The sequence below is a fragment of the Bos taurus genome, chromosome 8 (genome assembly GCF_002263795.3).
Source record: "Bos taurus isolate L1 Dominette 01449 registration number 42190680 breed Hereford chromosome 8, ARS-UCD2.0, whole genome shotgun sequence".
Taxonomy (NCBI): Eukaryota; Metazoa; Chordata; class Mammalia; order Artiodactyla; family Bovidae; genus Bos; species Bos taurus.
This window is the reverse complement of record NC_037335.1, coordinates 43,773,286-43,797,209: the sequence shown is the minus strand read 5'-3', so window position 1 is coordinate 43,797,209 and position 23,924 is coordinate 43,773,286. Positions and strand designations below refer to the sequence as shown.

General features: G+C 42.1%; 1 protein-coding gene across 21 annotated transcripts in view; it reads left to right on the top strand.

Annotated features, from left to right (window-relative positions):
• KANK1 (KN motif and ankyrin repeat domains 1) overlaps positions 1 to 23,924 on the top strand; it is a 217,994-nt gene that overhangs the window by 191,047 nt on the left and 3,023 nt on the right. For 15 of the 21 annotated variants that reach the window (XM_010807860.4, XM_002689629.7, XM_059889443.1 and 12 more), the window contains 7 exons: positions 9,671 to 9,862; positions 10,539 to 10,647; positions 12,098 to 12,340; positions 13,720 to 13,807; positions 16,654 to 16,873; positions 19,132 to 19,274; positions 22,979 to 23,179. In XM_010807860.4, coding sequence (XP_010806162.1) covers positions 9,671 to 9,862; positions 10,539 to 10,647; positions 12,098 to 12,340; positions 13,720 to 13,807; positions 16,654 to 16,873; positions 19,132 to 19,274; positions 22,979 to 23,179 — 1,196 coding nt within the window. Of the gene's footprint in view, positions 1 to 9,670; positions 9,863 to 10,538; positions 10,648 to 12,097; positions 12,341 to 13,719; positions 13,808 to 16,653; positions 16,874 to 18,388; positions 19,275 to 22,978; positions 23,180 to 23,924 lie in introns of those variants that run through there. The other 6 variants (XM_024996142.2, XM_024996148.2, XM_010807861.4 and 3 more) reach the window with 2 other exon arrangements.

The following is a 23,924-nucleotide window of genomic DNA, read 5'->3' as shown; positions in this document are numbered from 1 at the left end:
AACTAAAGCAAGGTCTTAAGTAACTAATAATATGTCTGTTTCCACTGCTTTTTAAAAATCATGATGTCAGATGTTGAAGTCAAAAATGAGACTCTTAAATACCTCCAGACACAGATGGTACAGCACATCATCCATTCTAAGAGCGTTTTCCTGCTAGGCTTCCTCCCTCCTCCCCAAACCAGGGTTTCTATTTCACATTCTTGCCAGAAATATTCAGCTGTATCGTTGGTGTAATCCGCCTGATACCCGGAGCATCAAGACTCGGGTGGAGGTTTTGTCTGGCTGTGTTGCAGTGTTTTTTGGTCTATTTCCAGTCACCCTGACATTCCAGACATCAATGTTTAGATCTGACCCTGCACATGAACACCTAATTAATCAGCTAAAATGCAGGAAACCTACAACATTCATGAACAAAACATAAATATTTTTTATAGCACTTATTTGATCATAGTGGCAGCTCCCTCTTGGAGCACGCAAGAACAACTTTAAAGTATTTCTGTAATTCGCATCACATTTGTATTTTGCTTTAAAGTTCTAATGAAGGAATTTGGTTGGGAACTTAACCTAGAGAAGTAAAATTTTATTATCTGGTGTGTGTTGTATGGGGTGAAAATGAAAGCGGCTTGATAGGGTAGAGATCTCAACATACAGGCTGTGAAGAGTGAAAGTGTGTCCACCTTATTGTGCACCCTGAACACTAGAGAACATTGCTCATGTACAGTCTAGAATACATTTCTGTATATAAATGATCACTTATGGGAACCTAGTATTTTAGTTTAAAGAATTTACTTTTGGGCTCCAAAGCCAGGTGTTCTGGGTTCGAGTTCCTTCTCAGCACTAGGACAGGTTGTCTTTGTTCCCTCACAGGGTTGAACTGAATCTTTAGTGAATCAGTATGAATGAAGCGTTTGGAATAGTCTGCAGCACAGAGTGTAAATGCTGGCTGTCCTTGCTGTTAACTGTTTTCCATACTTACAAAAATGGAAAGGTAGGTCTAGAACAAACTGCCAAACAGACATGCTATGAATAGTCTTTTGTGTTTAATGCAGATTTTTGTCTTCATAATTCTGCCTAGCCATCGCCTTCCCCTGCCCCCCATTGTTACACCTCTCCAGGTAACACTTTTATCAAGATAAAGAACTACAGCAATGAGAAAACACAAAAAGAGTAGAATAAATTTTCAATTCAGATTCTTCCGTAATCTGTGTCAAAGCTCAAAATGAAGCTCCAAATTAAACTAGGTATATATTAGTACCAAGCCCAGAGAATCCTCTTCAGTTTTCCAAGGGTTGAAGATCGGAAGGTATCACTTTTTAATATCCAAAATAGCATTATTTTAACAGCACGATAATAATGCCTTGCACTCCTATTCAGTTTCTTGAAGTTATAACTGGAGTATGTGCTTATAACAAGTTAACAGTTCAGAAGAACACGAAATACTGAGAGCCTCCCTCATGCTGTCATGGGGTAAACCCTTGTGTTTGGTATGTTCAGGGGTGCAATTCTATATTTCAGAGACATCATTTTTTGATATTTGAATCATATATGGCCTATGTATTTTTCACATGAAACATCACAGACATTTTTTTCAGAATTTGAGAGGTAATGTCACAGTTTTGATGCATCTGAATTTGATGGTAATCAAAGATGATCTGTAAAGTACTTTTAATGTATTTAATATTTTCTTTCGTGGAATTAAAAGGTTAAGAGGAAATAAGTTTCTCAGAAACCTCAGGAAAAACATGGTTATTCTTTCTGTGAATTAACTGGATTGTTTTGTTTTGAGAAGTGGATTACTTTTTCTTTCTTTCTTTTTTTTTTACCTGTGAGGAGAGAAGGAGAGAGAATATTCTAGACAAATGACTTGCAGTTACAAATACTCTAAAAATATGTGACTGTCTCTGAGCAAATAACAAACAGAACTATCTATAACTGTGGAACTTAACTGCCTGCCACATGATTTATAGAAAATTCATCTCTCATACTCAAATAAAAGAACTGCTTTTTATATCAACTTCCATATTTGTACTCTTAGTTATCTTGGGTTTGCTAAAGAAAAAAATTTATGAACTTGAAGTCATTCCCGTAACTGTGAAAGCAATTTTGTAGACAGACATCCAAGCCAAAGCAAAAACAGGGAAAATAAGGTCGTTACAAAATACCGTTTCTGGTTAGTTTCCTTAATTCAAATCATATACCATTTACTGGTCCCAGTACCTCTCTTTAAAAATCACAATTTGCTTTTAGTAATGCTATAAGAGCATTGAATAATCCAAACCAAATGTTTCTGGAACATTGTGTGTGAGAACATGATGTGAAAGTCTTCTGACCCAGAGGTCAGAGAGCTGATGTCTGGTACTGGTTGTCCAAGAACTTGCAGTCACACCTAGGGTGAGCGGTATTGGGCTGCCATGTCCTCCTGTGTCTTGAGAGGGTAGGTTTAGATTTTTCTTGCATGGGGCCCTTTCAGCAGAATTACTCTATAAAATTAGCTCTTCACCAGACTGCCCATCAGATTCATCTGAGGAACATTTTTTCCCCAAATTCATGATTTTCTGCTGCCACCCACTGCTACCACTCAGTAAGGCACACTCAGGTCCTATTTCTGGGAGATATTATGGAATAAACAGCCTTAAAATGAGTGCTATTAATCTGGGCTCCATAGCTTCATGAAATAGTTTTGTGTTTGGAATTTTTGTAAAGAAAGTGCATAATTTTTATCAGACTCTGAAAAGGGATAGCTGACTGTCCCCACCCCGCCCCCCCCCCCCAACGCCCAGATTGAAATTACAGATCTAGGACATCTGTTACTGACCTTGGGAAAAACACTTCAGCTCTGAGAAAAATCTTTTATAAAGATTTAAAATCAGTCCACCCCCTTTATGAGCCCTTCAGTTGACTCTTGTTTGAAAATAATTTCTTAAAAGAGAAACTGATGCTTTATCATTTTAGACGAGTATTAGTGAAATAAGTATATGCACTCTGGGAAAAGATGCAAGTTTACTTTGACACTTCTACTCTGAATGAATCTGTGAAGTATGCAGTTCATTTCTGGCTAAAGCATAGAGATAGGTGGTTTTTAAGAACAGAAGTGGCATTTAGTTCCTGGATGTCCATTCATAAATGATGAAGGGAATTGTTGGTAATAGTTGATGGTTACAATCACTGGTTCTTCCTTCAATCAGCAGGTCATTTGTATTTCAGTAAACATATTTAAAGTGTGCTCTGTCCTCATCTCTATTCAGATCAGTTGATAGCTACGAATTCATTGTCAACTGTATGCAAAGTGTGGTACTGAAACAGAGAGAGAGAGTGGTGTAAGCCTTGAACTTGCAATCCAGTTGGTAAGCAAAAACACATATACCAGAAATATGAATGATAACCTGTGGAGGTATATGTTAGCCACCGAATAATGTGAAAATAAAAGTGCTTGAAGAATTCAGCTTCTGTTAAGTTCTCTGAGGTTTAGGGAGAAGATGAGCTTAGGATAGAGAGGACAACGTTAGCTGTATCTGGAAGAACACAAGAGCACATCGGCTTAACCCAAGTTTTAGTTAATGCAGCCTGTCAGTGTGGGTTTTCTGGGTCAAGTCTTGGATTGGTGTGTAATTAAATGTGGGTGGGGTTGTGGTGAGGGAGCATCTGATTCTTGATACACTTTAGCATTTTAATTTCCAAATACTCATTTTTACATTCATGACAGCTATCTGGTACCTCTCAGGAAAATACTAAAATGGCCCTAGAAATTATTACACTGCAGTTCTCACCATTTAGTGACTTCATGCTGGTGGCCACAGGCATGGGTACTCAAGGAGAGCTCTGAGCGACGAGCCTACAGACAGAAAGGGACTGTCCTGTCTCCTCCATCAGAGCTACGTACTTTCCACTCAGAAGCAATGTGTACCAGTGAAGGCGATCCTTCATGAATAATCTCTACTGTCAGTTCCCCAAACTAACATGTAGACTGAAAAGGGTACATTTGTGCTCAAGCCATTTTCCTTATGGAAAAAATAGAAGTGTTATTTTAGACCCATTTGAATTCTTAGTTACACTTTGAGAAAATGCCTAAATGAATGGCCTCCATTATGATTCAGAAATTTCAGTCCTACTTCTTTTTGACAAGTAAGCTAGATGTTCTTTAAAAATCAAATCAAATGTTTAACTGAAAATCTGGCACAATAACATAATTAAATAGTTGGCCACACTGTTCATAGTTGTGTTTTCAGAAAGTACTTGGCATTATAAATAAAAATATGAGTTAGCATGCCAGAAGAGCTACAGTATGTGAACAAAGCAACTTTTAAAATCCATTTTATTTATAAAAGCCAATTTTCTAACAAATTTAGAAACATATTTGGTATGTGCCAACAACTAATACCCGTTCTAGACAGATAAATATCACAGAGGAGACTGTAGGAGGTGATTTCTTTAAAAGCTTCTCTGTCTCTGTTTTTCATTGGTTTTTTAAAATATATAAAAGTGGCTCTAGTGATAAAGAACCCGCCTGCCAATGCAGGAGATATAAGAGACTCAGGTTCAATCCCTGGGTTGGGAAGATCCCTTGGAGGAGGACATGGCAATCCCACTCCAGTATTCTTGCCGGGAGAATCCCCTGGACAGAGGAGCCTGGCGGGCCCCAGTCCATGGGGTCATGGAGAGTTGGACACGACTGAAGCGACTTAGCGTGCATATAGCTTTAACATTTCTAAAGTCAAAAACATAAGAAAAAAAGTTCTTATTTTTCATTACAGTTTGCCTTAGCTTGTAGTAAAATTATCCATATATTAAATGCTAAATGTACTTTAGAATTAGATTAATGCTTTGAGGATGCTATTATTTTCTGAAACATTGAGATTTCTGTCATTTGCTGTGTCTTAGTTATCACTAATCTGGTCAAGTTGTAAAACAGAGCTCATGCTTTACTGGCATTTATGGCCATTATAAGCTTGAGTTAATGACCGAAGACTGCAGTTGCCCCTCCCCTGTTCACTGACTCCCCAGTGGTACCTGCACAACTGTTGCCCACTGTGGAATTTTGAGCAGCGTGGGCGGTGTACCAGAGTTCTGAAGGTGTTCGGTGACTGTTCCTGTTGTTAACCCTTACTGTTTGCATGGTGTTTACTGTTAGTCATGGACTTCTACCATTAGTGGTCCAGGACTGCTAACTAAACCACCAACAATTCCTGATAATTCACATGGTCCAAGTTGATAGAGTGAAATCAGTTTTTGTTGTTCAGTTGCTAAGTTGTATCTGACTCTTTGTGACCCCATAAACTGCAGCACGCCAGGCTTCCCTGTCCTTCACTATCTCCCAGAATTTGCTTAAAATCATGTCCATTGAGTTGGTGATGCTAGCTAACTATCTCATCCCCTGCCACCCCCTTCTCCTTTGCCTTCAGTCTTTCCTAGGATCGGAGTCTTTTCCAATGAGTTGGCTCTTCTTAAAGGAAAGTCTAAACTCTTGTTTACCACAGTCAAGTTTTACATTGTTTTCAGCAAATTTTTGATTGGTTAATTTAATTCACTGGTTCGTAATCCTGGCTGCACATTAGAATCACTTGCAGAACTTTAAAAAATTTTTTTATTTATTCATTTATTTTTGGCTATGCTGGGTCTTTGTTGCTGAGTGGGCTTTTCTCTAGTTGTGGTGAGTAAGGGCCACTCCCCAGCTGCAGCACACAGGCTTCTGGTTGTGATAGCCTCTCTTGCTGTGGAGCATGGACTCTAGGGCTCGCAGGCTTCCGTAGTTACAGACCACCCCCCTATCCCCCACCCCGGAGCACAGGCTTGATAGTTGTGGCACATGGACTTAGGTGCTCCGCGGCATACGGGATTCCCCCAGACAAGGGATCAAACCTGTGTCTACTGCGTTGGCAGGTGATTCCTCGCCACTGAGCGAAGTCTCACTTGCAGAACTTTAAAAACCACTAATACTGGATCCATCTGCAGATATAGTTGATTGTATCTTACACCCAACTCAGGCATTCTAAGGGCAACCAGGTTGAGACCATTGAATTTTGTTGGCCACTTTAGTTTTGACTTTTTTGGCTGCACTTTTCATGTGTTTTACTTGAACACAGCAGTCATTTGTCAGTCTTAAAGCTGGTGTGTGTGTCATCTTATCTATGCCCACTAAAAACAATGGGTCTTTATCAAGATCAGGCAATTGTTTCTGGGTCACTCAAGAGCAGCCAGAGTTTCAACACAATCTGAAAAACATTTTCTGACAATAAAGGTGACAAATTTCCTCTGACCCAGCTAATGAGAACTTATTATCATTTATCATTGTTCTTTGCCTTGCTCATTAGACTTAACAGAGTCCCTGTGACTTTCTGTTGAATTACACAGGCACTTACTGAAGTCTTTCAATTATCCAGCACTGTTCAGAGCACTGCAGAGGACACATAATGTAGCACGGAGGGACTTCAGGGAGCTTACATTCTCACAGAAGGGATGTATAAGACCAAGGGAACAGAGGGCAGGATGTATTACAGGAAATCGAAATGACGCCAACCCTTGAAAAGAATGAGTGGAATTCTGCTGGTAAAGGAAGCTGAAATTCCAGGCCTGTTAAGACAGCCTAGTAAGGAAGGGCAGAGAGGTGGGAGTAACTCAGTCACCAGACCACTCTGAGTGAGTAGAGGGTAGAGTTGTTGAGCAGTTTAACTACCCCAGGCAAGAAGTAGCTGTCCTTGTTCACCGTGAAGGATCCTCAGGCACCTGCTTGAGAAGGTGGACCTTGACTAGAGGAGCTTTTAAAAGCCCTAGTTTACAAAACCAAGTTCTGGAGAAGAGGAGTGGTTGCCTCCAGTGGGAAGATTATCTAGAAAAGGGCAGCTGATGGGAAGTGTGCATTTACTGGGTTGTCAGAAATGTTCTGTGGCTAAATTAGGGAGGTGCTCACACACACATGCCTATTTACCAAAATTCATCAAACTCTACACTGAAATTCTGTTCATTTTATTTTATATAAATTATATGTCAATTTAAAAAGTATTTTTAAAGCTGTGTTTAGAAGGAAAGAGAACTATGGATTAAAAGACTTAAAAGCCATAGTAACCAATGGAAATATAGGACTGAGGTTCTGATTCAAACACTATTAAAAAACATTAAGAGATCACTGCAGAAATTTGAATACTGACCAGATATATAATAATTTCAAATTATCTTTTTTTTTTTAGATTTGATGGTTTTAGCTTTATGCTTATTTTTTAAGAATGTTTTAGGAATATATACTGAAATATTTATGAATGAAAGTGATAGGATCTTCACCTTTTGCTTCAGAAGAATCATTGTGAATGGCTGGAGGCAGTATAGATGAAACCAGATAGCTGATCATTATTGAAGCTAGTGATGGAAACAGGGATTTATTATACCATTCTCTACTTTTGTGACTGTTTAAGGTTTCATAACAATAAAACTGTTAATGTATTTGCATTGTAAAACTCATTGTTGGTTCTTGAATGGGGAAGTGCCTAGTGAAGGTGTTTCTCTAGGGAGTGTTTTGGCACTTGAGGATTAACTGTTGAGACTCTTCGGAGGTTACTGTAGTAATTTCGAAGTAATGATGAATGAAGTTGGAAAAGGAGGAATGAAGATAAATGCCCTGCTTTGTTTACTTAAAGTAAGAAAAGGCACTGGTTGTTGCTGTTGTTTGGTGGACAAGTCATGTCTGACTCTTGGTGACCACATGGACTGCAGCACACCAGGCTTCCCTCTCCTTCACTGTCTCCCTGAGTTTGCTCAAACTCATGTCCATTGAGTCATTGATGTTATCGCACCATCTCATTCTCTGTCACCCTCTTCTCCTTTTGCCTTAAATCTTTCCCAGCATCAGGGTCTTTTCCAATGACTCGGCTCTTTGCTTTGGCTAGCCAAAGTATTGGAGCTTCAGCTTCAGCATCATTTCTTCCAGTGAATATTCAGGGTTGATTTCCTTTAAGATTGATTAGTTGCTGTCCAAGAGACTCTCAAGAGTCTTCTCCAGCGCCACAGTTCAAAAGTATCAGTTCTTCAGCCCTCAGCCTTCTTTATAGCCCCACTCTTAACATCCATACATGACTAGTGGAAAAATCATAGCTTTGACTGGACGGACCTTTGTCAGTGATGTGATGTCTCTGCTTTTTAATATGCTATCTAGGTTTGTCAGAGCTTTCTTTCCAAGGAGCAAGCATCTTTTAATTTCATGGCTGCAGTCACCATCCACAGTGATTTTGGAGCCTGAAAAGGCACTGGAGACATTTCTTATTCTCTGTCAGGGGTCACATCAGGTCGTGGGGCAGTTGAACATTATTGGAAGGGCTGCATTCAGTACTCTCTGTCCATGCTGAGTTGGGAGGTGGATTTGTGAAGAAAGCACCAGAGAGGTCCCAGTGCCTACAGAACTAAAGGAGGAAGCACTGTGCTGTTGATGAACAGAATTAGGAAATGTCAGCCACGTAGAAAATTCTATGTGTGTGTGTGTGTGTGCGTGCTTAGTCACGTCAGTCATGTCTGACCCTTTGCGACCCTATGGACTGTAGCCCACGAGGCTCTTCTGTCCATGGGATTCTCTAGGCAAGAATACTGGAGTGGGGTGCCATTTCCTCCACCAGGGGATCTTCCCAACCCAGGGATCAAACCTGTTTCTTATGTCTCCTGCATTGGCAGGTGGGTTCTTTACAACTAGCACCAGCTGGGAAGCCCACAAATTCTGTGCTATACCTATATATATATATATATATATATAAATTATATAATAATAATTCAATTTTTCTGCTTCATCAGTGAACAGATATTAAGTACCTAACATAAGTAAAAGCAATCTAGAAGATGAGTGAGAGAAACAAAGTTGATTAAATTAGTTTTGTAGGCCCTTAAAATATTTACAGACAAGAAGGGAGTCTAAGGAATCAGCTAGTACCTTGTATTATAGATCTTGTAGGAGAGTCTTAAAGACGGGCCTTGAGAGTTCAGAGGAAGGAGAGTTAGTTTCCAGTGGGGAGATGAGGTAAGGCTTGGAAGAGGAAGTAATGGGAGGGTTGTGCATGTGAGGGAGCATAGGGAAGGAGCAGCACCAGGCAGAAGAGAGTAAACTGAGGCAGGTGTGCTTGTGAGAAAAGAGGAGACCCCACTTTCTACACTGGGAGGAGTTCCGCCTGCTGGGATGCACCCCAAAAAGACCACAGGTGTAGTGGGAAATAACCCTGGAGAGGTAAGCTAGTGCCAAATGGCAGATGTTAGAATATCTGGCTAAGTATTGATAGCATGAACTATGTTTTCTGAGTGGTAGAGAGATTTTGAGGTTTTTCAAGTTGCGTTTGAACTGGAATAAGGATGGGATTTGAGCTGAGTGGGGAGAGGGGTAAATGTGAAGGAAGAGGGACAGTCAGGATGCTACACTGGTAGTCCAGTGTAAGGTAAGGTGGCAGCACCAGAACAGACAGAAGAGAGGCAGTGCGGAGTTAGAAGGACCGACCCGGATGTGGTCAAAGGGAAGAGATCAGAGTCAAGAAGGCCTTGGGGGTTTGATTTTTAGATGGCTTGGATAGTAGTGCTAATTATGCAGAAAGAAAACACCGGAAAAGTGCTTGGGAAAATGATGAATTGCAAGAATTGTTTTTAAAGCCATTTAGCGCATTTTATCTGGTCCTAGCATCACACATTTGTACACCCTTCTCCTTCCTCACAGGCAGTAATTTGGAATACACCTGTAAGTGTGGAGCCCTTCAGTCAGGAGGGCCATTAAACTCACAGACATCCCTGCAGGAGGCGGGGACCACGGAAGGGAAGCCCATCGGCAGCCAGGATACCTTCCCCACCCAGGAAAGCATGCTGTCTCCAGTGAATCTGACAGACGACCAGATAGCCGCTGGCCTCTATGGTAACTTTCCTCACTCACAACCCTTCTCAGCATCAGCACAGGACCAGAGTTGTCAGCGTTCCAGTCTAATGCCCGTGTTTCTTATAAATTGACCTGGAAAAATGATTACACAGTTGTTAGGAAGTAGGCCTAGAATATCTCTTAAGATTATCAAAGAAAGCCCCCTTGAGAAATGAGGTCCCCTTAAGAAAACTCATCTGATGTTGCAAATTACAAAATATTTTAAACAGCATTTCACTGTTTCATTTATACCTGTCTGGCAGGTATAAATTTTTCTAGGTTTATCTCAACTGAAAAAAAAAAAAAAAAAAACGACTAATAATAATCCCTATCTTAGTGCCTAGATGGTTTTTGAGGATCAAGTGAGATATGACATCACTTTATAAACAGTAAAGCCTGATATAGATGCTAGTTGTCACTGCTTTTGTTATGTCTGGAAGGACTAATGGATTTTTTTTTTTTTTTGCATTTAAAGAATGTTATTAATGGAACTTTGAATTATTTTCTTTGCATGCACACAATTTTCCAGTGGATTTTGGACAAGTTTCTCATATATACATGCCAAGATCTCTAGTTACATAAATAAAAAATGAATGTACATAAAGAATACCTATTCACTTACTTATATGGGTATGAATTATATTAATTTTGATCACCATGATTCACTTCTCCACAGTATGTACAAATAATGAAAGTACGCTGAAGTCCATCATGAAGAAGAAAGATGCCAACAAAGATTCAAATGGAGCAAAAAAGAATCTTCAGTTTGTTGGCATTAATGGAGGGTAAGGAAAGATGGAGGTACTAGTGTTGATACGTGGTCTGTTTCCTTTGCCTCCTGTCTACCCAAGTCCTATTTAAAGGTGCTAGTCTAGGATGCTGCCGTATAGGGTGACAGAAGATTCCCTCCTCATAAAGGTGCATTTGGGCCTCTCTCCTCTCTTGCTCTCTGTAAGGATATTTCGCTCTTGAAAGGATACCTGATGAAGCTGAGTAATTTACATCCTCTCACCTTTGATGTGAAACAAATGGTCTTCAAGGAAAGCAGCAGGCAGCAGGTTGCCTACATTGTTGGACAGCTTGTAACTTACCTGTGGCAGGACTGAGCAACAGACAAAGACTGAGAGCATTGCTCCGTGAGCCAGGGATAGTCATCCACTCCTTCAGAACGGGTTGTTGTGCTTGGCTCTCCAGGCTTACAAACAGAATAGTAGGGCCTCTTGCCCGAAGAGTAACCTCGCCATGCCATCTCTTCTTCATTTTCTAAATGGAATGTGTTTTAGTTGTTTTATTCCTTCTCTTGTAATTGGCCCAGGTAAATAAATAGTCAAGCCTGTTTGTCCTCCTACAGTTGAATCAAAGCAGTTAATCCTATTAATCCATACATGGGCTCAACAAGAAACAATAGTGCAGAGTTAGTTGAGATAATATTTATAGTAAAGCGTGCCACAAAGGTTTAACTTAGTGGTGTCTGCTTTCCAAGTCATTAGCGTTTTATTGGGTAATGTGTCCCACAGTTTGGAGAGCGTGTACCAGAGGAACTGTTGGTTACTTACGTAATCTGTTCACCTTGGACAATGGGAGAATTAAAGGTACAAAATAGGAAGAATGAAAAGGGGAAAGAAAAGGAACAGGAAAGATGAACAACCGCAGAATTGGTTTCCATAAAATAAATTTCCTTTGATTTACACTAAGCTAGAGGTGCTATATGGAGAAGGCAGTGGCACCCCACTCCAGTACTCCTGCCTGGAAAATCCCATGGACGGAGGAGCCTGGTGGGCTGCAGTCCATGGGGTCGCTAAGAGTCGGACATGACTGAGCGACTTCACTTTCACTTTCACACATTAGAGAAGGAAATGGCAATCCATTCCAGTGTTCTTGCCTGGAGAATCTCAGGGACGGGGGAGCCTGGTGGGCTGCCGTCTACAGGGTTGCATAGAGTCGGACACGACTGAAGCGACTTAGCAGCAGCAGAGGTGCTATATATATACATACTATTTTCTACAAGTGGTTATCTGATACTGCTCAGCAACCTTGGTTATCCCTTTTAAGTGATAACCCATTCAAAACCACCAGATTTCTAAGTAGACCTTACTCCAAACTTCTAAGTGCAGGGTCTAAAAACCACTGGTGAAATTTCTGGAGTCATTTAGCAGCTTTCCCTTCATAAACATTTCTGTCACTGGGTCTTCATGGGCGCACCTCGCATCTCCTGAACTCCCAATTGCCACCTAGGTATGAAACCACTTCCAGTGATGATTCCAGCTCAGATGAAAGCTCTTCTTCCGAGTCAGATGACGAGTGTGATGTCCCTGAGTATCCTCCCGAGGAAGAGGAGGAGGAAGAGGAGGATGAAGACACTCGGGGAATGGCAGAAGGCCACCACGCAGTTAATGTGGAAGGTTTCACGTCCACCAGGGTGGAAGATGAAATGCAGGTTCCAGAATGCGAACCTGAGAAGGTGGAAATCAGAGAGAGGTGTGGTACATCCTCCCCCTCCCCGACCCTTGCCACGTTTGGTGTACTTTGGCAGTAGAATTGTCTGGTTGTGTAGATTGTGCAGTTGAATCTTAATAGATTTTTCCAGTCTCCAACAAAGCGCTAAACTTTACCTGGTCCTTAGAGGTGTGTACTTCTTGTCCTGATGCTAGTAGATACAAGTGCAGAAGTAATAATCTGCTAGATCTCTTATGGTAGCAAAGAGAAGGGCTTGGTATCTGTTCACCTTTGTTTCTTCAACTGTTTAATATCTCACTTTGTATGTGGAGGCACCATCCACCAAACTCTTAAGCACCACTAAAGCTTCCATTGTTTTAACAACCTCAATTATACTTAAAGCCATATTAGAATTTTTTGTAACCAACACATTTCACGTTTTAAAGTTTCAGATTTTACCGTTACCCATTTATCCTTATACAGGTGTCCTTACTGATATTATGGGTCTGTACTGATATTATATGAGAGGAACAGTTTTTGGCCTCAACCAAAGGTCACAGTTACTATAGAGATGATGTGATCAGTCACATGCCCATAGTTTGTTGCTTATTGAGTGATTGGGATCACCACAAGAATGGCTTTGGGACTGTCATAAACAGCAGCTGAAATATCAAACACTCTGGTTGGCTAAAACATGTACTAAAAGTGTAGCCAATTTTAAAGCCTTAGCAAACGTGGAATCAATGCTTATAGAACAGGAGAGAACAGAACAGATGGAAATTTCAGTATGTTTTTTCACCATGTGAAGTATAACTAGAACATTTCAGAAAACTAATTTGGCAAATGAGTATTTAACTGCATTAACACAAGGTAAGTGTCTTTATACTTCAAGTATTTTCAAATGGCTCCATATTTTGATATATGTTATTTTTTTTTAAAGCTTTATTGAGGTATACTTTATATGCCATATGTCATCTGACTTTTAAGTTCATGTTTTCATGTGGGTTAAACAAACCCTTCCTGAGTCACCAAATGTGATTTCACATGTGTGGTTTACTGGTCAGCGTAGTGGGTGTGTGGTAATTCAGATCTCCTCAACCCCTCAAGAGTAAAAATATGTTTAAGAACTTAGAACCAAAGCAGTGGAAAATCTCCATAATGCCACACAAGCCAAAGTGGTGAAACTGAAAGCTACCCTCATGAAATAAGGCCAGAGCTCTAGCTGGAGGCCTTGGCTCTGTATGTAGCATCCGACCTCGGGCATCTGGACTCTCCCAGGCAGGCACCTAGCGCCACCACAACCTGCTGAGGTTGACTTAGGGCTCCTGGTCTTGTAAAGGGTTATAGAGTTTGAGGTAAAGATGCCTTTCCTTCTGTAGTCAGTCTTGAGCTCTCTTTCTTCTATTTTTCCCCCTTTCTAGATATGAATTAAGTGAAAAGATGTTGTCTGCATGCAACTTACTGAAAAATAATATAAATGACCCCAAAGCTTTGACCAGCAAGGATATGGTGAGTTTGACCTATAGACCCTATCTCTCGGCAGGCCCTGGGCTGTTGCTGCCTGCACTCTTTCCCCCCCAGACTGTTCCTAGTGCGTGGGCAGAGTGACCATCCTGCTGCCCTGTGTGCCGGACGACCCTGTGAATGTCTCCCTCAGGCCTGACTTCAGATCTTCTTTCTCCAGCCTGTACTTTTCTTGGGGGCTGAGCATCTGCGAGGCAGATACTTGCATATGGAAAGGAGGGCTAATTGCAGCCATTTGTCATCTTTCTGCATGTCCGGCTGCTTACAGAACCTTGTGATCCAGGGAGCAGAGTCCTGGAATTTTTTAAGTTAGCCTGTGTTTTTAAGAGAAACCTATCTGAGCCGAGGTCAGCATTCCTTCCAATTATGAAACTGTGTATTATGCTCTGATGTGGAATGCAGTCAGTCACTATTTTTAAACCTAGAAATAACTGCACTTGTTGGCCTCTCACAGCTTGAGAGATTTAGAAGCCTGCGGCAAAGAGGTAGACAGTTTTGCCTTAAGGAGCATGAGTAGCATAACATAGGACAGATAAATATTTCCATGGCCATGGTGAATCAGATGTTCTTGCCAGGTGTGTTGCTCTAGGGATGTTTAGATTTGCAGCTTCTTTCATAGGTTAGACCAGCCTTCTGGTAGACACTTGAATTCAGTGCATTGAGAAGGTATAGCATTTCATGTTATTCTAGATAGTAATGTTCATTTGAATCTTAGCATATTAGTGGAAGATTTAATGTGAAGTTTTATGCTAAATAATCAAAGTCTGCAGCTGATGAGACAAGTTGATTCATAGGTCTCACAAAGTTGTAGAGTTATGAAACCAAAATGTTAAGATGGAAGAGACTTAGGGAATTACCTAATGCTGGAAAGGCAAATAGTTTTCCTCACATAACAAACACAATCTGAAGAAAAATTGGTGATGGCTAGCACAGGAGAAGGACATACGTGTTCCCACCAGGACACTATCCTGGTCTATCCCGCTTTAACTGAGGCCCTAAAGATTATAAGTAGCTGCTAGTTAGTGCTTGGAATGGATGATACCTGTCTTCAGTTCTCATCCCATGGTTTTTTTTCATCCCAACTAAATCATGTTACCTTGTTATATGGCATCATTTTTGAAAATTATGCTGTCTTTTCACATCTGTTTATATTGCTTTAGAAACTTAAATTTATCAGAGCCAGCTGAATCTTGACCTTCAAATATTGTACTGAAAAAGGAGCATAGCAGTGATGTTTACAGAAGGAAATACTAAATGAAGTCCCCAGCCTAGGGGGACATTTATGTACATGTTGAACTCTTATCAGTATAGACTAAGTGCCTGTCTGTACCTTGGTCACAAATAATAAAACCAGGAAAGGTCGCTGCACTGTTAATATTTCCCACTAGGTTTAACCTGAACTTAAAACTGATGCTTTCAGACCCCAGATTTTATGGCTGTTATATACTTTTACTTTTACCTTCCCCATTGTTATTGCTGTTTAGTCACTAAGTCTTGTCGGACTCTTGTGACCCCATGGACTATAGCCCCCCAGACTCCTCTATTCATGGGATTTCCCTGGAATGAGAATTTCCCTGGAATGCCATTTCCTTCTCCAGGGAATCTTCCTGACCCAGGGATCGAACCTGTGTCTCCTGCATTGGCAGGTGGATTCTTTACCACTGAGCCACCAGGGACTTTACCTATAATACTAGGTTATGTGATCCTCAGGGAGGACTTAACATTTCTGGGGCCCCAGTTGTCAAGCATATTCTTAGCACACACCCCAGGATTGGTCCATTTTTTTGTTAACTGAATATTCATTCAGTAAAGACATGTTTAAAGTACTGTGCTATGAAAAGTTCCAAATGTGAATGATCGCAACGCCAAGGCCATGTAACCATATCAGGACACTGAATATGTAGTTATAACAGAGTTTGACAACCAGATGATATAATTCCCCTTCCTTCTGTGTGAGGTATCCAGAGGAATTGAAATCTGAATATGTGAGTGAACAGAAGAAAAGAAAAATTAGATGAATTCTTTGCTGGTCAGGACCCTTTTCATTCAAGTGACCCAAACTATGAAATGCCAATTTCATGTGTCCACAGCCTAAGGGAAGGCAAGTGGGGCTGATGACCAGATGCAGATGTCCTGATGGGAAAAAGTAATTTGTTTCAGCAAAAAGTAATTTGCTTTTTATTCTCTTTCTGTGGTTGAACATTTTTATTTGGGATGTAGTAAGAATCAGGTTGCCTGCATGGTTATGGTCTGCAGCCTAGTGCTGTGGAGATGGATGTTGAAGGAGTTGAAGTTGGACTGGACAGGAAGGAGGCAACCTAATTGTGTCAAATGATTTCTCCTGTCCTGATTACTATGAAAATCATTTTCAAGGCCAACCTCCCTACATAATATTAATAGTTCAATAATAAATGGACCCTGGCCTAAGTGACTTAACATGTATTACCTCATTTGTCATCACAAACATGGTGAAGGAAAGGTATTTTTATTAGCCCATTTTTCAGATGAAGAAACTGAGGTACAGAGTAAGTATCTTCCCCAGCTTTGAACAGCTCATCGCTAGCAGAATTAGAATTTTAGCATCCTGGTGTAATTCTTGCACGATGATATAGAATTTAGAACATGTGCGTGTGTGCAAATCAGAAGGTATACTTCAGTTTGGAATTTGAGGCTTCTCTGAGGGCTCTGGGTTTTATTAGTTGTTCTTTGAGACCAAAGTCTATCTGCATGTGCTTTGACTATAAAAGGCCTGATTTCTTGGGCTTTCAGCTAGGTCTCAGAAAGGTCTATAAATAGAACTGCTAATGGCCAACTGCTTGGTGTCTTGGCAGCGGTTCTGTCTGAACACCCTCCAGCACGAGTGGTTCCGCGTGTCCAGCCAGAAGTCGGCCATCCCGGCCATGGTGGGGGACTACATAGCCGCCTTTGAGGCCATCTCACCGGAAGTCCTGCGTCACGTCATCAACATGGCGGACGGCAACGGCAACACCGCCCTGCATTACAGCGTGTCCCACTCCAACTTCGAGATCGTGAAGATGCTCTTGGACGCGGGTACACTAGCAGTCCCTTTCTCTCCTCCAACAGACTCAGGTTGTGACTCATCTCGAAGGAGCTAGCCGACCCACTCCTCAGTTTGGTGACCCTTCTAAAAGCCTTTACATTGCTTTGCCCCATGAGACGGTAAGAATCTCATTCTTGAGTCATTCATGGGAGGCTTGAAGCAGATTCCAGATCTGTTTTGGAAGGTGCCATTGAGGATATTCGGTGGTGCAGTTCAGCAAGATGTATCCTCGGTAACACACATGCCTCACATTCCATTCGAGAATGTAGCCAATGGATGTATTAAACATGGAGTAATGGGGTGTTACATAGAAGGGTCCCCTTGAGAAATAGGGAGCTTTCAACTTTTTGTTCAAATGGAACAGCCCTATTATCAATACCTTGAGTCTACAAGTCACTTTATTTCTTTTTGAAATACGTATTTTTACTTCTAATTTGATGGATACAGAATCCACAGTACCTTACTCTGATGAGTGAGAACGCAGTGTGAACATCTGATTTAGAATATGCAATGCAATTGTCCGGTTTTCCCATTCTGCTTCTTGACCCAACTGTCCCAATTTTTTTCTGCTTTGTTTTGGGAACATTAGATTAATGCAGAGAAGAGACCAAACAAATCTATCTTTTTTTCTAAGTTTGATTGTTCCCAATTTAAGGGTCATGTTAGGATAAAACTGTTTCCAGTTTAAAGGAAGGAATTCCAAGCCTCCTTCCCAGAGGAAAGTCCTTCAGACTTTCCAGACTATAAACAGAGCTGATGATACTCTCAGCGCAGGTTACTGTTTAAACAGAGAAGTGGATAATATCCGGGAAAGTTAAGAACAGGATTTCAGGATTGCTCCTGAAAGTAACAGTTTAATCTGCCCTTGGAAATTTTGCATGGGCAGGATATTTTGGTAAACTAAGTTATTTTAGTTCCATTGTTGGATGGCTTTGGTTAATCACTTTTCTGGGTTTACTTCACTTTTTATAATGCTCACCTTTATAGACTGAGATTGTGGCTCCATAAAGAATGTTTGTAAATCTAGGATACTAGCAACATCAGCAAAGAGCCGAATGCCAGAGATAGTAAGGTGCCTCGAAGAGCATGTCTGTTCACCCGATTCTCCATCAGACAGCTTTTTTCTTTTCTTTTTCCTTTTCTCTGTTAAAAAATACACACTGTTGTAAATACCATTATGTCCCTAGTATGCAGTTGTTTAGAACTTAAAAACTTTTTCACCATACAGTCTCTTCTCAGTCTCAATGACAGAAACACCCTAAGCACTTTAATTGTATCTGGTCTCACATAAAAAGTTTCTTGCCTGCACTTCCCATTCCTTTCATTTTATTAGAAAGTGCTGAAGGAACTTAAGGATGCCTGCAGGATAATTTAGGCCCTGTGTGTGTATATGCTTAGTCATGTCTGACTCTTTGCAACCCTGTGAACTGTAGCCTGCCAGGGTCCTCTGTCCATGGACTTTTCTGGGCAAGAATACTGGAGTGGTTTGCCATTTCTTCCTCCAGGGGATCTTCCTGACCCCAGGGATCAAACTCTAGCTCCTGCGTCTCCTGCACTGACAGATGGATTCTTTACCACTGAGCCACCTGGGAAGCCTAATTTAAGCCCTGAAGACTCCTTAAGAATTACAGGACTAGATAAGTTCTGGTTTATTCAGTCTAGGAGTCCCTGACAGTTTGTACGGGATTTAACTAAAGTTGCTGTCAGACCACAATTCTTAGAGCTGGGTGTCATATGATTGGATTCTAATTTGAAGGGTCATACATGAGAGCAGCAAGCTCAGGGTCTCAGAGTGAGCAGTGGTTTATGAGTGGGGAACACCATATTCAGTGTTCCTACATAAGCCTCTACAAATCCTTCTTTCCCTTATAGTCTGATCACCTTCTTCACTCCAAAATGGTGATTTTCTAGACAGAGATTAATGTCTAGATTCCACATTATATTGTATTCTTCAAAGCAACCATTACTTGGAACAGCCTCCCAGACTTCCAAGCTGTTGTAGTTCAACCGCTATTTGCAAACAAGAGGGGCTGTGAAAGCTTGCTGTCATTTCTCATGACCTAGAAAAAAACTTTTTCTTTGGTTTAGTATGAAAACATCTCTCACATTTCCTTCTGACTCACTCTGGGACTTTGACTGCTGGAGGCCATTTTACTGGGCTCTCCCATACTCCACACCTTCAGTTCAGGAGGGCAACTGATGCTGTTGGAAGACTGGTTCTTGCCTCAAGAGACTCATGTTTTTGCAGACGTGTGTAACGTGGATCACCAGAATAAGGCAGGGTACACCCCCATCATGCTGGCAGCCCTCGCTGCCGTGGAAGCAGAGAAGGACATGCAAGTCGTGGAAGAGCTCTTCGCCTGTGGGGATGTGAACGCCAAAGCCAGCCAGGTGAGTGCACTTACTTGCAGGTTCTGTGCTAGCTGGCATAGCTGTGACCTGCACAAGTGCCCCCGCCATGCTCCTAACCACTGAGCACAGTCCATGTGCTTGATGACCAAACACACCCATGAAACGCCAGCTTAACCACACAGTGGAAACTTCTCCCTTCTCTGCCTTGCATTGCGTCTGTTTGAAGCCATGTGCACGTGAATCCTGGGTCAGCCTGCCTGTGAGTGACTGGGAATTCCCACCATCTACCCAGTGGCCACTGCTCCCTGACTGTCTCCAGATCACAGTGTCTTCCTGCCTGCACAGGGCCCCTCACCCAGGTGTGATCACAGTTGACTTGTGACCATCTTCTAAACTTCCCAGCTCCTTATTATCATGAGATGGACCCTCCAAGCCAAAGGGAAAACTGACTCATGACTTTAGAGTCTTATGATCTCATAGTTCACAAGAAGTGAGTTTCTCCATGACTGCCACCACCCAAATCAGATCAGTTGCTCAGTCGTGTCTGACTCTTTGCGACGCCATGAGTCACAGCACGCCAGGCCTCCCTGTCCATCACCAACTCCCGGAGTTCACCCAGACTCACGTCCATCGAGTCAGTGATGCCATCCAGCCATCTCATCCTCTGTCGTTCGCTTCTCCTCTTGCCCCCAATCCCTCCCAGCATCAGAGTCTTTTCCAGTGAGTCAACTCTTCGCATGAGGTGGCCAAAGTACTGGAGTTTCAGCTTTAGCATCATTCCTTCCAAAGAAATCCCAGGGCTGATCTCCTTCAGAATGGACTGGTTGGATCTCCTTGCAGTCCAAGGGATTCTCAAGAGTCTTCTCCAACACCACAGTTCAAAAGCATCAGTTCTTCGGCGCTCAGCTTTCTTCACAGTCCAACTCTCACATCCATACATGACCACAGGAAAAACCATAGCCTTGACTAGACGAACCTTTGTTGGCAAAGTAATGTCTCTGCTTTTGAATATGCTATCTAGGTTGGTCATAACTTTCCTTCCAAGGAGTAAGCATCTTTTAATTTCATGGCTGCAGTCACCATATGCAGTGATGTTGGAGCCCCCAAAAACAAAGTCTGACACTGTTTCCACTGTTTCCCCATCTATTTCCCATAAAGTGATGGGACCGGATGCCATGATCTTTGTTTTCTGAATGTTGAGCTTTAAGCCAACTTTTTCACTCTCCACTTTCACTTTCATCAAGAGGCTTTTGAGTTCCTCTTCACTTTCTGCCATAAGGGTGGTGTCATCTGCATATCTGAGGTTATTGATATTTCTCCCGGCAATCTTGATTCCAGCTTGTGTTTCTTGCAGTCCAGCGTTTCTCATGATGTACTCTGCATATAAGTTAAATAAACAGGGTGACAATATACAGCCTTGACGAACTCCTTTTCCTATTTGGAACCAGTCTGTTGTTCCATGTCCAGTTCTAACTGTTGCTTCCTGACCTGCATACAAATTTCTCAAGAGGCAGGTCAGGTGGTCTGGTATTCCCATCTCTTTCAGAATTTTCCACAGTTTATTGTGATCCGCACAGTCAAAGGTTTTGGCATAGTCAGTAAAGCAGAAATAGATGTTTTTCTGGAACTCTCTTGCTTTTTCCATGATCCAGCGAATGTTGGCAATTTGATCTCTGGTTCCTCTGCCTTTTCTAAAACCAGCTTGAACATCAGGAAGTTCACGGTTCACATATTGCTGAAGCCTGGCTTGGAGAATTTTGAGCATTACTTTACTAGCGTGTGAGATGAGTGCAATTGTGCGGTAGTTTGAGCATTCTTTGGCATTGCCTTTCTTTGAGATTGGAATGGAAACTGACCTTTTCCATTCCTGTGGCCACTGCTGAGTTTTCCAAATTTGCTGGCATTTTGAGTGCAGCACTTTCACAGCATCATCTTTCAGGATTTGAAATAGCTCAACTGGAATTCCATCACCTCCACTAGCTTTGTTCGTAGTGATGCTTTCTAAGGCCCACTTGACTTCCAGGATGTCTGGCTCTAGGTCAGTGATCACACCATCGTGATTATCTGGGTCGTGAAGATCTTTTTGGTACAGTTCTTCTGTGTATTCTTGCCATCTCTTCTTAGTATCTTCTGCTTCTGTTAGGTCCATACCATTTCTGTCCTTTATCGAGCCCATCTTTGCATGAAATGTTCCTTTGGTATCTCTGATTTTCTTGAAGAGATCCCTAGTCTTTCCCATTCTGTTGTTTTCCTCTATTTCTTTGCATTGATCGCTGAAGAAGGCTTTCTTATCTCTTCTTGCTATTCTTTGGAACTCTGCATTCAGATGTTTATGTCTTTCCTTTTCTCCTTTGCTTTTTGTTTCTCTTCTTTTCACAGCTATTTGTAAGGCCTCCCCAGACAGCCATTTTGCTTTTTTGCATTTCTTTTCCATGGGAATGGTCTTGATCCCTGTCTCCTGTACAATGTCACGAACTTCATTCCATAGTTCATCAGGTACTCTGTCTATCAGATCTAGGCCCTTAAATCTATTTCTTACTTCCACTGTATAATCATAAGGGATTTGATTTAGGTCATACCTGAATGGTCTGGTGGTTTTCCCTACTTTCTTCAATTTAAGTCTGAATTTGGCAATCAGGAGTTCATAGTCTGAGCCACAGTCAGCTCCTGGTCTTGTTTTTGCTGACTGTATAGAGCTTCTCCATCTTTGGCTGCAAAGAATATAATCAGTCTGATTTCCGTGTTGACCATCTGGTGATGTCCATGTATAGAGTCTTCTCTTGTGTTGTTGGAAGACAGTGTTTACTATGACCAGTGCATTTTCTTGGCAAAACTCTGTTAGTCTTTGCCCTGCTTCATTCCGTATTCCAAGGCCAAATTTGCCTGTTACTCCAGGTGTTTCTTGACTTCCTACTTTTGCATTCCAATCCCCTATAATGAAAAGGACATCTTTTTTGGGTGTTAGTTCTAAAAGGTCTTGTAGGTCTTCATAGAACCGTTCAACTTCAGCTTCTTCAGCATTACTGGTTGGGGCATAGACTTGGATTACTGTGATACTGAATGGTTTGCCTAGGAAACGAACAGAGATCATTCTGTTGTTTTTGAGATTGCGTCCAAGTACTGCATTTCGGACTCTTTTGTTGACCATGATGGCTACTCCATTTCTTCTGAGGGATTCCTGCCCGCAGTAGTAGGTATAATGGTCATCTGAGTTAAATTCACCCATTCCAGTCCATTTCAGTTCGCTGATTCCTAGAATATCAACATTCCCTCTTGCCATCTCTTGTTTGACCACTTCCAATTTGCCTTGATTCATGGACCTGACATTCCAGGTTCCTATGCACTATTGCTCTTTACAGCATCAGACCTTGCTTCTATCACCAGTCACATCCACAGCTGGGTATTGTTTTTGCTTTGGCTCCATCCCTTCATTCTTTCTGTAGTTATTTCTCCACTGATCTCCAGTAGCATATTGGGCACCTACTGACCTGGGGAGTTTCTCTTTCAGTATCCTATCATTTTGCCTTTTCATACTGTTCATGGGGTTCTCAAGGCAAGAATACTGAAGTGGTTTGCCTTTGATCTTTTTTTTTTTTGCCACCACCCAGCCCCAAGTAATTCCCTGTCAATGCTTTCCCATTATCTTTCTCCCTGCTTCCCTTCCCCCAGCACAGCCGCACTGTGGGTCACACCCTGCCAACCCACCACGTGCTTCTCAAGTCTGCTGTCATTTCTCCTCACAGGCAGGACAGACGGCCCTCATGCTGGCAGTCAGTCACGGGCGGATCGACATGGTGAAGGGCCTGCTGGCCTGCGGGGCTGATGTCAACATTCAGGACGACGAGGGCTCCACCGCCCTTATGTGTGCCAGTGAGCACGGGCACGTGGAGATCGTCAAGCTGCTGCTGGCCCAGCCAGGCTGCAATGGCCACCTGGAGGACAACGTAAGCTGTCTTCGCTGGTAGGGCCTCCAGGCCAGTGACATGCAGGGACTTGGGGGAGAGGCAGTGCTGCTTGACCAGGGGAGAGAGCAAATCCTCCTTTATCCTCCTCAGGGATTTGTGTTGTCATCCAGGCCACTTCCCTTCACAGCCCAGCTTGGCAGCATCTTCTGTGTACAAACTAATATTCCCATTAACTGAAGCCAAGGGCAGAAAGAGAAATAGGCCTCACTCCAAAATTTATAAAAGGAAGAAGGTGATGGGCATGTACGAGAACCAGTGTACTGAAGGGAGATAAACAGATTCATAATACAGAAGCGAATTTGGTGTGGGTAACTGCCAGGTGACCTGAAAGAAGAGGACCAGCCCCACCCCCCGCCCCTGGTCCACTTGGAAACCCTTCACTGGGGCCCATCCGAGTGAATAATTTGTGACCTTTCATCAGCTAGGGGATCCAGACTGTCTTGGCTTGTTTTCAGCACATTTTCCCACTCCTTCTCGGGCTGTTCCCATCATTGTCACTCTCATCTCCTTCCTCTCCCAGTTCCCAAACTTTCCCATTCCCAGATAACCCCTTGACTGGAAAACTGGAAAAAATTCTGAGGAAAGCTGCTGATCTGGGTGTCTCCAGACCAAAGAGGAAGAGAACCAATAGGTCATGGTGCAGGAACTAACATTTGGGTGGTGACAAGATTCAGAGGGCCAGGTCCCAGAGGACTGGCTGGGTTGGTTCTCTTTTTGAAAGTTT